Here is a 16,807-nt window from a genome sequence, read left to right as displayed (position 1 = left end):
GAAATCGTTTTGTCAACATTATGGTGTCTTATCAATTCTAAAAACTGCTATCTCATAGATGTTACAAATCCAAGTGTAGTCCTAGGCGTCATAAGGAAATTTTTTTTTTTTTTTTTCCATCTTAAAAAAATCATTTCAATTAAAAAATCTTTTTGATGACATATTTGACAATTACTTGTAATTTAATTCTTGTCGTCACTTGTTTCGTCTTTTAAGCAGATGCTTTTTCGACGACATAAATTTTTGATCGCTTCAATATTTTAGTGCCTGATCGATAGGTCAAAAAAAGCCTAAAAACTCCTATCATATAAATGTCCAAAGCCCATCGTGCTACTTGGGTAATCTTGTCATAAATTTTAAATTAATTTCGTCATTAGCATTAAACTAAAATTATGCAATTAATTATTTAATGAAAGAATGATAAAAAACTTTTTTTTTTTACAAAAAAAGAAAATTTTATACTTCAATTTATTTTGTTCATTTATAATATATATATATCATTGTCATTACATATATATTTGAAATTTGTTCTGTTTCTTTTGTGCAAATTAATAATTATAATTGACGATAATTAATTGATTAATTAATTATTATAATTTATTTGTATATTTTTAATACAACAAATAAATTATGGATATTAATATGCACGTTTGTGGTGTTTTAATAATAATATTAAGTGAGTACATATATGTATAAATAATTTTTATACATATATTCATCTTTGATAATCATAAGAAAATTACATTGTGCCAGGGTATTTACAATAATCAGAACTTTATTTACGGCTTATATAGATTTTCTTCTTTTAAATCTAAATCTTAGTTTTTTTTTATTTTATTTTATTTTTTTATAATAATAATTATATAACTTATACTCTGAGTCTCTAATAAATTTATCAGAGGATAAGAAAAAAAATATAAAGTCATATTGAGTCAACAGTTTATGGAATTATAAAATATATTCCATAACTATTATAATTATACATTAATCTTATATATTATTTACATTATTAATATTTTAATTGAACAAAACTTTGAGATATTTAAATACTATTTTGTTCTTTTTTTTTAATTATAAATATAATTAAAAATAAATTTATATCAATTGCAGAAATCTGTTTTTCTATTAAAAAACTACACAGGAAAAAAAATTTACTGAGGAGTAAAAAAAATTTTTCTCGTCGCAAGAAAATTTTTGTTTTCAATTCACGATGCAAAAATTTTCTTAGGACAAGTAAAAATTTTTTGAATCAAGAAATCTTTTTTTTCTGTGTACCTGAAAGTGATGTTTTCATAAAAAAAAAGTTCACTGTTATTTTACACATTTAAAATTTAAAATTATATAAAAAATCCACAAGTTCTTTATACACACAATCAATAATATCTTTTAATATTTTTGTTCGACTATAGTATTTTTACTCATACTATCATAAATTATTACACACATATTTATTAAATTTATATTATAATTGTTCACATTTATCACTAGATTAAATAAATTATAAATTTTAAGCTCAACGCGATCGTTCGCGATAATTACACTGTTGTTGATCCTGAAATTCGACATCAGCAGTTCGTTGTTCATCAAGGCAAGAATTATTATGATTATGATTATGATTGTTTACTTCTGTGTTGTACTCCTCGACGGATAAGTTTGATATGGATTCGGATTGATTGTCCCCGTAATTATAATTTGGATCGGAGTATCAAAGACCTGGTTGAGTTGGTGGATGGTGCGAATTCCAGGGTACGTCAGCAATAGCTGGTGGCATGCTCGCTTGATTATGATGCGGCATCGCTCTAGGCGCTCTCATTATTTCATCAGCCGGTGGACAGTGCGGCCTTGGTCCAGGTTCCGGCGTATACGTGAAGGTCAAACCAGTGGCATAAATAATTCCGTCATTGCGGACAAGAGAAACGGGTACTTGTGTGGGCTGCCGTACCCACAGCCACTCGCCGCGAAATAGAGAAATGTCAGGTACAACGCACAGCATTATTTCCTGGCACCTGTACATTGTCTCAGCCTCAACGTCGCCAAACCAAACCTGTAAATTTGGCGTAAAATTATCACCTTTCAGCTCAAGCATTGCAACATCCCCGCCACCATTTAAATGAAGACTGTGGACAAGTGGGACCGGAGTTACTGGTGACCGTACAGGACCCATTCCTTCAAAAAATTGATACTCAGCTTTATCAGTGCTGATAATCGTCCAACACGCGCCGTCATTTATCATTTCTTTATTAGCTTCTTTAGGGCAAGGCGTAGCTTGGAACTGAATGATACGTTCCTGAGATAGACACAAGTACATATGATCGGTATCTTTCATGTAAAACGCGCATTTGTGGAGTTGCGATACCGGATCATCAGCCTCGAGACTCGCCATTTGTTTATCTACCTTCCTAATAACTAGACGTGGTAATGCCATGCCCGTAACCGAGCAGACGAGCTTAACAGTACTCCCATAATGGACGTATCCATCACGAACTTGAAACTCCTCAGACTCGCTCTCATTGTCATCCAGCAAATGGATCGTAAACGCACCCCACTGAGTTGAGCTTGCGTGAAAATTACCATTTTCCACGTGTAGATAACGGGTGCTGACAGTTTGCGAGCGTAGTCGATTAAACAGCGCAACCTTGGTACCACTCGCAATACACAGATCAGCATTTTTTAATGACTGTTTTTTCTTCGACGGTTTCGAAATAACTTTTATTCTTTTACTGTGGAAAACACCAATGTCGTGTCCACTGCCGTAGAACATTTTAACCGACAGCATAAAATGCTTCCTCTTGTCCGAGTCTGATATGTAAAGTGTTTTAGCAGCGCAATACTGCTTGCCATTATTGAGATCCAGTTGCTGCATGTCCTGATCAGAATTACCAATTCCAATGAAAGCGCAAAGTTGAGCCGACTGTTCACTCTCACCCTCTCTGAGCATTTGTTCCTGGCGCATTCTCCAGCCATCTCCAAAGAGATATATACAAGGTGGCGGACAGAAAAAACGTTTCTCGTTACCGTATGATTTTTGAGCAACTTTGGCATGGAGAATAACGATGACCATGTCACTGCGATCACGGAGATAACGTTCCATGGCCTCGCGTGTTAGCCGCTGATCTTGATGATCTGCACGGTAAACTGTTGAGCTGTAACGTGGGTACGCCGACATAACAGCTGTCGGCGAGGGTGGCGATTGCATACCATGTGCCATTGCTGGTAGACCGAATTGATGAGGCATTTTTTATAATTAATCACTATATTGATTTTTTTTTTCCCAACGTCCTTGACAATGACGATGACCAGGGCTTTATTACCACCTCTTCTTTCTCTTCCTTCTTGTCCTCATAACACGACCTTACTGCTTTCACTTGCCCACCGGTTCATCACGAACTGCAATAATAGAATTTTAAATATTAATATTTTATTTTATTATATTATTGCGGTTCATTGCAATTAAAAATAATAATAGAAAAAAATAATTAACGAGATAGATAACAGTACTTGTGGCTGTGTGAATTAAATAGTGTTGATGTTTTGCTTTTAATAGTTGTTTGTTTCAAGTGTAATGTGAGTAGATTTAAAAATTTTTTTTGCGTGGGAAGATTCGTCGTTTTGTTCTTCAGGCAGGTCATAATTAATTCAAGAAATCTCGCTTTGACTACGTTGACTACTGTACTGGGAATTACTGAGTTCCATCGCAGGAAAGAGGAAATGCGTTCAAACTCGTGAGAACATCGCCGAGGCCATTTTTCTTCACTTCAATCAAGTACATTCCCCTTGTACATGCTGTTGTTGTCTCGTTATTATAATAAGCATTGTTTAATTTTATTTTTATTTTTATTTAACACGATAAACTTTAAGTTAATTATGTCAAAAATAATACACAGAAAAAGGAATTTCTTGGCACTGAAAATTTTACTCACCCAAGAAAATTCTTACTCGCCCTAAGAAATGTTTTTTATTCGGAATTGAAAATGGAAATTTTCTGGGGGTGAAAAAAAATTATGATTCTAAAGTTAGCAGACAATTAAAAATTTTTGGATTTTTTTTTTTTTACGAACCAATTAACGAAAAAAAAATCTAAAAATATGCACATGTAGAAAATTCAGAAAACTACAGATACAATTTAAAAAAAAATTTTTTTTTTTATAATTTTGAGTTTTGAATGCATTCCAAAAATTATTAGACGCCGACTAACTTCAGTATCATAAAAAATTTTCTTGATGCAAGAAAATTTTCATTTGCCCTCAGAAATTTTTTGCATCATCAATTGAAGATGGAAATTTTCTTGGGGCGGGAAAAAATTATGGTCCTGAAGTTTGCAGACTTACAATTTTTGGATTTTTTTTTCAACAAATCTATTGCAAAAAAAAAAAAAACTAAAAATATGCACATGTAGAAAATTAGAAAAACTATACATGAAATTTTTTTAAAAGTTTTGTTTTTATAATTTCGAGTTTTGAATAAATTTCAAAAATTATTAGACGCCGGTTAACTTCAACATAAAAATTTTTCCTCCATGCAAGAAATTTTGTCGTCCTCAGAAAATTTTTGTCTTCACTCCATAATGAAAAATTTTTCTTGCGCCAAGAAATAATTTTTGTCTGAATATTTATACTTTTTAATTAATTTAAGAAAGATTTTAAGTCAAGATTTTAACACAGTGATAATAAAAAAACAAAATTGCGTTAAAGATGGGAATCATCCCCTTGAATGGTTAATAAAAATACTTATGACCTCGGTGCAAGTGGAATTCGAGCTAACCCGAGAGCTCTGGACTTCCGAAAGCCAACAACTTGCATACATATTGATGTACATAAATTAATTGTGCAGTCTAGATGATGATAGGCGCTCGTTGCATTATTCTCTGACACAATTTAACTCTATAACAGTAGGAATACTGTTCCGTCAGTTACATAATTAATTTTTTTTATCGTTAATATTCATTTATAACTATATATAACAATACTAATTAACTAATCAACTGGCTGAATACTTAATAAACAAATTTAATTCAATTATATTTAACAATTAGCCATTGAATTCAAACTAAAAATTATTAAATAAATCCAAGTAAACAAATAATATTTTTCATGTGTCAAAATCATTATGGAACCAATCAGTAGAGGTTATAAGTCATCAAAATCATTGTAATTTAAATATTTTCGCAAAAAAAAATTATTTTCCATTAAAATAACAAAATTCTCAGGAAAAAAAATTTTTTTTAACTGATAAATGATAAAAAAAATTCAAAAATTTATTAAAATTAATAAACAAATAAATTTATCTCCAAATGTCAAACTCAGTTATGATTTAAAATGAATGTACTCAGTAATAAATAAATAAATAAAATAAAATAGAAAAATAAAATAATAAAAATATCAGTGAAGTTAAAAATTAAAAATAAAACATTTAAATTTTTAAAATAACAATTGGGTCGAAAGATTCGGCATTCTCTATCATGTACTTACTCTGTTATTGTAAACTATTTATTCAGTTAACTGACAATAACTCCATAATTATAACTCTCATGATGCGGGTAGTGTTTAAATAAAACGACAGTCTTTGCTGGTTATAATTAATAAAACTAAACAATTTAAACCAACTCGTATTTTTTTTCTCAACACTCAGTACTCAGCTCGGTGTCTTTGTCTGTATTTGTGTTTAAGCTGATGCATATAGACGACTCGAGTATTGGATTTTAGTAAATGTATTAGTGTTATTATCCGTGTGTAAATCCATTCAAAAAACACCTGTTCACTTTCCGAATTTTCCGACAGTCTTGCCAACACGCAGTTACCATTTACGCGGGCTATTTAAATTTTATAAATTCAAATTTTAATAACACAATTATTTCAATTACAAATACCACGTGCTATTTATACAACCTTGCTGTCACACTAAACGTCAAAACAAATATATAAATATATATAAATATATCAATACATTTATTATTTACTTATATTTAAAAATAATAAATTATTTATTTAAATAAAAACTTCTTTGGTTTTTTGACGTAGACCAAAAATAAATCTGTAAAATCACCATCCTCCTTCTTCGAGGTTTATCGCTAAACTAAAACCACTTCTTCACACACCGTAGACTTATTACCATCAAGTGGCCCGTAGTTTTCTATTGTTTTACCGTTGCATGCAATGACGGGACCTGGTGACGACCCTAGCGCCTCCACCCTTCTCTTACGACGCGTGTTCTCCCACCAATTCTACTGATATACAACAGACACACTGGCAATATCATCAACAATCATCTACATCTACATCGACATCTACATCTACATCAGCATTTACATTCAGAGCTACATCTATACCCAGTAAATTCCCCCCTATGATCTTTTTCGTCCAGGCTTTGGGTCTATACATCCATCTACTATAGTCTAGTCAACAAGTTCAAAAAGACGAAAAATAGAGATAAAGCTCTTAAAAATATGAGCGATAGCTCATTCGATTCGGAATGACGTCTAGAAAAATGTATCTCGAGGGTTTATTAGCACATAAAAAATTGCGATTGTTATTAACAAATTAAGAGAAAAAAAAAATGTCATTTGGTTTTTTGTTAATAACTTAAAAACTATAACCATTTTTGAAATTTTGAAAAAAGATCCTTAAAGAGGAGGAAATTTCCAATAAAAAAGTCCCGACTCCCCGAACTCTACCTCTATTATTTATAATTTTAATTTAACGCCGAAAATAGGGCTTCGCGCGGCCGTTACGGCTTGGGCGCACTGCCGCTAAAGAGAGCGTACCACATAAAATAATTTTTTTATAGTAACAAATATAAATTTAAAAATTTAAATAAATTATGGTATCATCTAGACACTTGAAAGAATAAATCCCCGTTGGAAAAAAGTTATTTAGTCAATTTTTCAAAAAGTTGTACTTTTGTTAACTAACTAATTTTTTTCTAATCTCCGTTTTTATAAATAACGACAAAAAAGTTTAAATAATACACCTATAAATTTTTGGCTTCGTGGAGCCCTTCTGATATATATATTCAACAAGATCATGCCATAAAAATTTATTAAAGTTTATTATATTGTTTATAATATTTTTTTTAAGTTAACAAAAAATGAAAAATCCAAAAAATGTTGTTAAAAAATTTTTTTTCGACAAATTTTATGTTATTGCTGTTTTCGCATCTAACAACAGCATTAAATTACGGTCGAAAAAAATTTTTAACATTATTTGTTAAGATATTTTTTATAAACAAATAGACAAGTTTAATATTTTTAAAAAAATTTTTTTTACCATTTCATTGTCTTGGCAAAATAATGATTTTTAAAACAAAAATTTTTTCGTAAATAACTTTTTTAATTGTTTACAATCGTTTTTTTTACATTTCGATTGTTTAAATAATTAGTTAAGAAATTATTTTTTCTTTAAAAATCATAATTGGTGTTTCTTTATAAGTTAACAAAAAAAAAAATTTTTTTATAAATAATTTCATCGTTTGTTAACTTAACAATTTGTTATAAACAAATTCCATAAACTGTTATATTTTTTTTGTTGAGCAAAAAAAAAAAATAAAAACAGATATATGTATGACAGTAATAAAAAAAATTTTTTTCTATTTTTTAAAACACTTTTAATATTATACGAGACCAATGTTGAATCGCCCTCTTGATTTGTCAACTAACAAATTGATATAACTTATAAACTATGAGAGATACGATAATGAACATTCAAGTGGTTTTTATAAAGGATTAATTTATCTTTTAAATAAGCGAATGACCAAGTTTCTAACTATTGTTTATCAGCCATTATATGCATTTGTTTATAAAAATTTGAGATTTTTTTTACTTTTTCGTATCTTTTATGACTTTTAACTTGTTAAATAATGAAATTACAGCATTGAACCTCAAAACAATTTTAGTTATTGATAAAATATCTACCAATAAACCTTTACATCATATCTGTATCTCATATAGTTAAAATTATATACGTGTTTTATTAATATTTATCGAACTTGTTTTCTTTTATACATAATTTTTTGTTTCTTTATTGCATCACTTACCAATATTTTTAGTTTCTATATATTATATTAAGTTATTATAGCTTCTAATTCGAGCTACTTCTATCGTTTATCTCGAAGATAACTCAATAATTTCATCAAAGAAACTATTTTTTTTAAGATAAACAATAGAAGTAGCTCGAATTAGAAGCTATAATAACTTAATATAATATATAGAAACTAAAAATATTGGTAAGTGATGCAATAAAGAAACAAAAAATTATGTATAAAAGAAAACAAGTTCGATAAATATTAATAAAACACGTATATAATTTTAACTATATGAGATACAGATATGATGTAAAGGTTTATTGGTAGATATTTTATCAATAACTAAAATTGTTTTGAGGTTCAATGCTGTAATTTCATTATTTAACAAGTTAAAAGTCATAAAAGATACGAAAAAGTAAAAAAAATCTCAAATTTTTATAAACAAATGCATATAATGGCTGATAAACAATAGTTAGAAACTTGGTCATTCGCTTATTTAAAAGATAAATTAATCCTTTATAAAAACCACTTGAATGTTCATTATCGTATCTCTCATAGTTTATAAGTTATATCAATTTGTTAGTTGACAAATCAAGAGGGCGATTCAACATTGGTCTCGTATAATATTAAAAGTGTTTTAAAAAATAGAAAAAAATTTTTTTTATTACTGTCATACATATATCTGTTTTTATTTTTTTTTTTTGCTCAACAAAAAAAATATAACAGTTTATGGAATTTCTTTATAACAAATTGTTAAGTTAACAAACGATGAAATTATTTATAAAAAAATTTTTTTTTTTGTTAACTTATAAAGAAACACCAATTATGATTTTTAAAGAAAAAATAATTTCTTAACTAATTATTTAAACAATCGAAATGTAAAAAAAACAATTGTAAACAATTAAAAAAGTTATTTACGAAAAAATTTTTGTTTTAAAAATCATTATTTTGCCAAGACAATGAAATGGTAAAAAAAAATTTTTTAAAAATATTAAACTTGTCTATTTGTTTATAAAAAATATCTTAACAAATAATGTTAAAAATTTTTTTCGACTGTAATTTAATGCTGTTGTTAGATGCGAAAACCGCAATAACATAAAATTTGTCGAAAAAAAATTTTTTAACAACATTTTTTGGATTTTCATTTTTTGTTAACTAAAAAAAAATATTATAAACAATATAATAAACTTTAATAAATTTTTATGGCATGATCTTGTTGAATATATATATCAGAAGGGCTCCACGAAGCCAAAAATTTATAGGTGTATTATTTAAACTTTTATGTCGTTATTTATAAAAACGGAGATTAGAAAAAAATTAGTTAGTTAACAAAAATACAACTTTTTGAAAAATTGACTAAATAACTTTTTTCCAACGGGGATTTATTCTTTCAAGTGTCTAGATGATACCATAATTTATTTAAATTTTTAAATTTATATTTGTTACTATAAAAAAATTATTTTATGTGGTACGCTCTCTTTAGCGGCAGTGCGCCCAAGCCGTGACGGCCGCGCGAAGCCCTATTTTCGGCGTTAAATTAAAATTATAAATAATAGAGGTAGAGTTCGGGGAGTTGGGACTTTTTTATTGGAAATTTCCTCCTCTTTAAGGATCTTTTTTCAAAATTTCAAAAATGGTTATAGTTTTTAAGTTATTAACAAAAAACCAAATGACATTTTTTTTTTCTCTTTATTTGTTAATAACAATCGCAATTTTTTATGTGCTAATAAACCCTCGAGATACATTTTTCTAGACGTCATTCCGAATCGAATGAGCTATCGCTCATATTTTTAAGAGCTTTATCTCTATTTTTCGTCTTTTTGAACTTGTTGACTAGACTACTACATCAGTATACACTTCTGTATATTTATTGACACTCATACATTTACAGATAAGTACATTTGCTAATACATATATATGTATACCCACATATACATAGACAATACAGATTTAGTTGAAGCTTATAGCTTATAGCCACTCCGGCACCGCTCTCTTTTCTTCCCCGCACGGCGTGGAATTGCTGCCGCAAAAGGATGTTGGGGTTACTCTGGAGGGCGTGGGAAAAACCTGCTGTGGGAAAGAGTGGGTGGCCTCTACCTCACTCCACTTCCAAACCATCATCATGATATACATTTGTATTTATACATGTATATCTGTATGTATTTCTATATATATACGTATTTCTTTACCTACTTTTATATAAATTTTTTAAAAATATTGCATGTGCAATAAAAGTTATTATTAAGTATTAACTTTTTTTTTTTTTTACTCGGTTAAAAAAACTTTCTATATTATTTTTTATTATTTTAAGTACAAGTATCTATTTATGTAAGAAATGATTACTTTAGTTTTTTTAAATTAATTGAGAAGAAATTTGCGCGGATTCTATGGCAATATCCGTGGGAAATTTAAAAATGAGTTTTTTTTTTAAATAGTAATTTAAATCGGAGATTAAAATTTAAATAGAAAATTTAAAAAGCTGTAGGTGCAATTTTTCAAAACAGTTTTTTTATAATTTATCGGTTTGAAAAATCATTCGAAAATTATTAGACGTCGGCTAACTTCAGTATCATATTTTTATGATCAAGTAGCAGACAGTTAACAATTTTCGGATTTTTTTTTTTTACTGTCAATTACAAAAAAAAACTAAAAATATGCACATGTAGAAAATTAAAAAAACTGTAGGTGCAATTTTTCAAAATATTTTTTTTTACAATTTATCGTTTTGAAAAATCATTCAAAAATTATTATGATCCTTAAGTTAGCAGACAATTAGCAATTTTCGGATTTTTTTTCAACAAATCAATTACAAAAAAAAACAAAAAATAAAAAAATGCACATGCAGAAAATTTGAAAAACTACCGGTGCAATTTTTTCAAATATTTTTTTTTTATAATTTATTGTTTAAAAAAAAATCAAAAAATTATTAGACGTCGACTAACTTCAGTATCATATTTTTATGATCAAGTAGCAGACAGTTAACAATTTTCAGATTTTTTTTTTCAATGTCAATTACAAAAAAAAAAAAAAAAACTAAAAATATGCACATGTAGAAAATTAAAAAAGCTGTAGGTGCAATATTTCCAAATATTTTTTTTCTATAATTCATCGGTTTACAAAATCATTCAAAAATTACTAGACGTCAGCAAACTTTAGCATCATAAATTTTTGATGACTAATTTATTATACTTATGAAAAATAAATGTTTTTTTTTTTCAGATAAATAATTATGGATGTAATTAAATGTTTTATTTTTTTACGGACACGTAATTCTGCTGAGCATTGCGATGATAAAAAATAAATGTGGTGATATTATAAAATATGTATGTCTGGTAATGTTTGAATTATTAACAAGTAGGTATAGTCTAGGTACAGTATACTGTGAATATAATAGATTATCGTTACTGTGCAAGTAACGTGTTGTCTAACAAGACATCCGCTGATGGGAAATGAAACTTCATGACCGCAACAAATCGAATTTTACACGTGTGTATTATGAATGAGATTATAAAATATGAGTGTAGTCGTGTGTGTAGAGCGCGTGAGAATTTTATTGAGGGATAAAATTCTCACTTTCCGTGACATCTTGCGTTGGAAATTTAAAAATTGCTTGAATACTTCGTTACCGACACTGACAGTAGTTACCATAGACATATGATCAGTAATCCGTCGCAAAACGTTTTGAATGTTTATGTTAGAGGAATGTTTATTATCGGGTCTGTTATTTAAATTTTGAAATGATTTATCTAATTTTTGTTGATAACGTTGACGGAGAATAATAAATTAATCATGGGAGTAACTGGATTATGGAGATTAATTGAAAAGTCTGGTAAACCGGTACCGCTGGAGACGTTGGAAGGGAAAATTCTTGCTATTGGTATGTAATATAAGTTATAGTTTAATATATGAATTGAATAAATAAATAAATTTAAATAATGAAATCGAAAAAATGCGCGCACTGATATTTCATTTTTTTAAGTGCGCATTTTTTAATTTTGATTCTAATTACCCAAGGTACAAAGACAACTGTAAGATGTCTTTTGAAAGAACAAGACAAATTTTTTTTGTCAAAGCCAAGTTTTTGTATATAAATAAAACGCGCTGATGTTGGTCCTAGAAGTCATATGAGTTTAAATGTAGCAGACATCAGACAAATTTAAAATTATTAATAAATAGAGTAAACCATTAATAATATGAAATTTTTTAAAAATACGCATTTAAAAAATTTTAAAATTAATAAGTGCATTTTTTATAAATATTATTTTTTAAATTATTTACTCTATTTATTTATAATTTTACATTTGTCTGATGTTTGCTACATTCACACTCATAGAAGTCATAGGAAATTTGTCTTCTTTTTTTGGTCTTACAAGTCATTTCAATTAAAAAATCGTGAAGATGAATTATTTGACTATCATTTGTAATTTAATTGTTGTCGTCATGTGTCAACTCTTTTAAGTACATATGAGTGCGAATGTAGCAGATACGAGGAAAATTTTAAATTACAAATAACCAAATTTAACAATGAAAAACATGAAAATAAAAAAAAGCACATACTGATTTTTAAATTCTGTAAATGTGCATTTTTTTAATTTTATTCGATTCACATTTAATTCGCTTATTTCAAAATTCAAAAAATGGAAATTGTCAGCTTTACATTCACACTCATCTTTTAAGCACATATTTTTATGGTGACAAAAATTTCTGATGCTTTGTCAACATTTTGATGTCTTATCGATGTCAAAAAACAGCCTCAAAACTTTACTTGGGAATAAATATTACTTTTATTTTCCAAGTAGCACAGTGACAACTTTGAGATGTCCTTCAAAGGAACAAAACAAATTTTTTTTTAATAAATAAGAAGTACTGATGTTGATCCTCGGAGTCATAGGAAATTTGTCTTCTTTTTTTTCCTCCTAAAAGTCATTTTAATTAAAAAATCCTTTAGATGATTATTTGTAATTAGCTTTTTGTCGTCACTTGTGTCTAGTCTTTTAACCAGATATTTTTTCGGTGATGTAAATTTCTGATACTTAGTCAACATTTTGATGCCTTATCGATGTCAAAAAACAGCCTCAAAACTTCTATCTTATAGATGTCACAGCCACATATGCTTCTTGGGAAATAATGAATTTGAAAAAAACCCGCGTACTGATTTTTCCTTTATCTAAATACGCATTTTTTATTTTTATTTTACTTACATTTTATTCATTCATTCAAAAATTTCAAAAATTGCTACTTGTCACATTAACACTCATGTAATTAAATATATTTTTCTAGATATATCTATTTGGATTCACCAGGCATTGCAGGGTTATCAAGATCGTCGTGGACATGCTGTACCAAACGCACACTTATTACTTTTGTACAGACGTATATGCAAGCTTTTGCATTACAAAATAAAACCAGTATTTGTTTTTGATGGCGGCGTTCCATTGTTGAAGAAAAATACTATTGTATGTTTTATTTACTGTCTGATTACTTAAATAGTCAATTAAATATATACATATATATACTTATGTGATTTATTTTATTTCAGGCTGCGAGAAAAAAACAAAAATCACTACTAGCTGGCAAAGCAGACAAAGTTAAGAACGATTTGTTGCATAATCTGATGAAAGTATCGCTAGTAAAAGCTGTAACGTCAAAGGAGATTAATGATGAAGATAAATCACTGTCACAAGGTTCGTCAAAGCAAAATAAAAATATTAATGACATGTTTATGTTACCCGATTTACCGGATAATTCTGTGGAAAACGAATCCAGTGATTCGGATTCTGGTAATCAGTTGAGTCCGCGTAAGCAGGCGAGATGGAAAGGAAATATTCATACCGTTGATATTTCTAATGATGATTTCAAAGCATTACCAGCCGATGTTCGTTATGATATTCTGAGTGATTTGAAGGAAACTCGTAAACAAAATTCTTGGGGACGTTTCAAAGAGATACCAAAAGAATCGCAGCAGTTTTCCAGTTACCAGATGATGAGACTGCTGAAGCGGAGAAAAGTACAGGAGTCTTTGGAAATTGCTGAGAAAGAAATGGGTGGTAAGACACTTACTTTGGATGAGTTGGAAAAATTATTAACTGATCAGGGGGTTGATACAAAGAGTAGAGATACTGCTTTCCGTATTGCGTCTAATAGTACAACGCGTTTGATTTACGTTAATGATCTTAAGTCTTTGAAATCAAGTCAGGAGACTACGGTTACTGATACTCAAGTCAGTAGTCAGCCTGGTTCGCTGGCTACTGATGATGATTCGAAATTATCTGCGGTAAGTCAGCCTGGATCTTCCCAGACAACTGATGATGATTCAAAATTACTTATAAGTGAACCTGGTTGCTCGCAGACAGCTGATGATTTAAAATTATCTGTGATAGATGAAGACCCGAAAATTCTAAATGATATTGATGAGTATGATCTTGATGACGATTGGGATTCAGAGGTTGCAGTAATTGACAAACCTGTCGAATCTCCAGGTGTTAAAAAGTACTTTGGTAAGCCGGGTAATCCTGTACTTGCTTACATGCAAGCGCAGTGGGGTCTCTCGCAGGAAAAACTTTTACAGTTTTTGGAAGAAAGTAAAGACAAAAGTAATTCGCCGGATTTGAATAACAGCAACAGTTCAGTTAAAAGAAAAAAATTGAGTTGTAATAAAAAATTGTTTGGAGTGAGAAAAAAATCGAGGACTGATTCCGAGTCGAGTTTCGAATCAGTTGACTCGATTAAGATCGAAGAAGTTTCTAAGCCAGAGACAATTGATGAAGAAATCGCTGGTTCGTCTGCCGATAAAATTGAAACGATCAGTAGTTCCTCAGATTCTGATGATTTTGTAGAAGTACAAGACGTTCCTATTCCGCAAATTAATAAAGAAAGTAAAATTCAAGTTACTGTTAAACCTATCGATCAACTGGATGATGAAGAAGACATGTTTGCTGATGTATTTAAATCTGAAGCTGACAATAAACCAGATTTATTTGTCTCTAAGCCAGATCACGTAGATCTTGATCTGTCTACAGATAATTCTTTTAGTAATAAGTCACTAGATAATTCTTCGGCCAGTAGTTTAGCGCCAGAGCAAGTGAGTCCATTGATAAAAAAATCAGAAGCTGGAGGATCCACAAAAGTTGATGTTCCAGTAAAAGAAAAACTGAAAGCTGTCGATCTGGAAGTAAATCTAGAGATAGAAAAAATTGCTGATAAAAGTCCTGAGAAATTTATAAGTCAGGTTCCAGAAGAAAAAGTTGCGAGTGAAGAAATAGAATCAGTTGAAAATTTACCTGAACCAGTGGCAATAAATGAGCCAACTGTTCCATCAGATGATGAAGTTCAAGCTCAAGATCTTCCGGAAGAAATATTACCAGTAGTACAAAATAAAAAACCAAATAAATTTGAAAAAATGTTGTCTGAACTCGAGAGTACCAAAGAGGAATTAATAAATAAATTGAGCAAAAAAGAAAATTTGTCGGACATGAAGTCACAGCTGGACAACGAAAATCAGGAATTAAAAAATGAAATTGGCAAGTTGGAGAGACAGTCACTGGAAGTTACTGAGCAGATGCGTTGTGATGCTCAGGACCTTCTACGTTTATTTGGTATTCCCTATTTGGTAGCACCCCAAGAAGCTGAAGCTCAATGTGCGTACCTAGAACTTCTCAATTTAACAGACGGCACCATCACTGATGATTCGGATATCTGGTTATTTGGTGGTCGCTGTGTCTACAAAGATTTTTTTAATAATCAGAAAGAAGTATATGAATACCAATCAAAAGACATTGAACATCATTTTAAACTTTCAAGGAAGCAAATGATCCAATTGGCTTTCTTAGTCGGAAGTGATTATACCATTGGACTGTCAGGAGTTGGTACTGTAACAGCCATGGAGATCCTTGCTAACTTTCCCGCTGAAGGTGATGACATTCTCCGAGGGTTAATTAATTTTAGTGCGTGGCTTCGTGGCGGAAAATTGAGGACGGAACCAGGGAGAGTTGTGCTGAGAAATAAACTGAAGAATGTTGTTGTTGATCAGGGATTCCCCAGCCAGGCTGTCGCACAGGCTTATTTATTTCCTACAGTTGACGAGAGTAAAGTCCCCTTCAGTTGGGGGAAGCCGAATTTAGTCCTGTTGGCAGACTACACGAGAGAAAAATTTGGCTGGTCCAAATTCAAGTTCGATGAGACTATGGGTCCTGTTATGAAGAGATTGCTGGAGAACAAGTCGCAGAAAAATATCATGGCTTACTTCAAAGTCAGCACGGTACCAAAGTCGATTGAAGAAAAACTAAGCAAGAGAGTACAGAAAGCCGTGAGGAAAATGGGAACTCATGATAATGCTGATGATCCAGATGATGATCAAGAGGTTGATCAACCGACTGAAGAAGTAGTCGTTAAAAAACGAAGAGTTTCGAAGAAAAAAACTAAAATTCCTGATATTGTTGATGCGAGTGCTGAGGGAGAGACTAGAGAAGAAAAATTAAAAAAAATAAAAGAGAATGAAAAGTTGCAAGAAGTTATTCCGCAGAGAGAGAAAGACAAAGCGGAGGCGTTGGAAAAAAAATTAAAAGCCATTGAAGTATTCAGAAAATCCAGAGTCGGCCCTGGAAATTCTGCCAGACAAAATTCGCGGCGCAAAAAAAATATGATAAAAAAAGATGCGGGACTTTCAGAGTCTAGCAGTGATAGTAATTAAATTAAAGCAATCGCTTCTCCTGTTTTTTTTATAATTGTTAATTTATTTGTAAATTGTACAATAAAAGTTTAATTAATTTTATACAGTATAAAATATTAAGTA

At 29.9% G+C, this 16,807-nt stretch overlaps 2 protein-coding genes across 2 annotated transcripts; one reads left to right on the top strand and one right to left on the bottom strand.

The window, feature by feature from the left end:
* Nucleotides 1-1,234: 1,234 nt before the first annotated feature.
* On the bottom strand, nt 1,235-6,135 carry LOC130667453 (suppressor of hairless protein). Its single transcript, XM_057469029.1, has 2 exons — nt 5,469-6,135; nt 1,235-3,387 (listed from the first exon to the last, which is right to left on the bottom strand). The coding sequence occupies exon 2, from the start codon at nt 3,233-3,235 to the stop codon at nt 1,706-1,708; it is 1,530 nt and encodes a 509-aa protein (XP_057325012.1). The 5' UTR covers nt 3,236-3,387; nt 5,469-6,135; the 3' UTR covers nt 1,235-1,705.
* Nucleotides 6,136-11,249: 5,114 nt separating this feature from the next.
* LOC130667447 (DNA excision repair protein ERCC-5) lies at nt 11,250-16,803 on the top strand. Its single transcript, XM_057469022.1, has 3 exons — nt 11,250-11,893; nt 13,297-13,472; nt 13,556-16,803. The coding sequence occupies exons 1-3, from the start codon at nt 11,806-11,808 to the stop codon at nt 16,703-16,705; spliced, it is 3,414 nt and encodes a 1,137-aa protein (XP_057325005.1). The 5' UTR covers nt 11,250-11,805; the 3' UTR covers nt 16,706-16,803.
* The last annotated feature ends 4 nt before the right edge of the window (nt 16,804-16,807 follow it).

Source organism: Microplitis mediator, chromosome 5 (assembly GCF_029852145.1).
Source record: "Microplitis mediator isolate UGA2020A chromosome 5, iyMicMedi2.1, whole genome shotgun sequence".
NCBI classification, from domain to species: Eukaryota; Metazoa; Arthropoda; class Insecta; order Hymenoptera; family Braconidae; genus Microplitis; species Microplitis mediator.
This window is presented reverse-complemented; position numbering and strand designations above follow the sequence as displayed.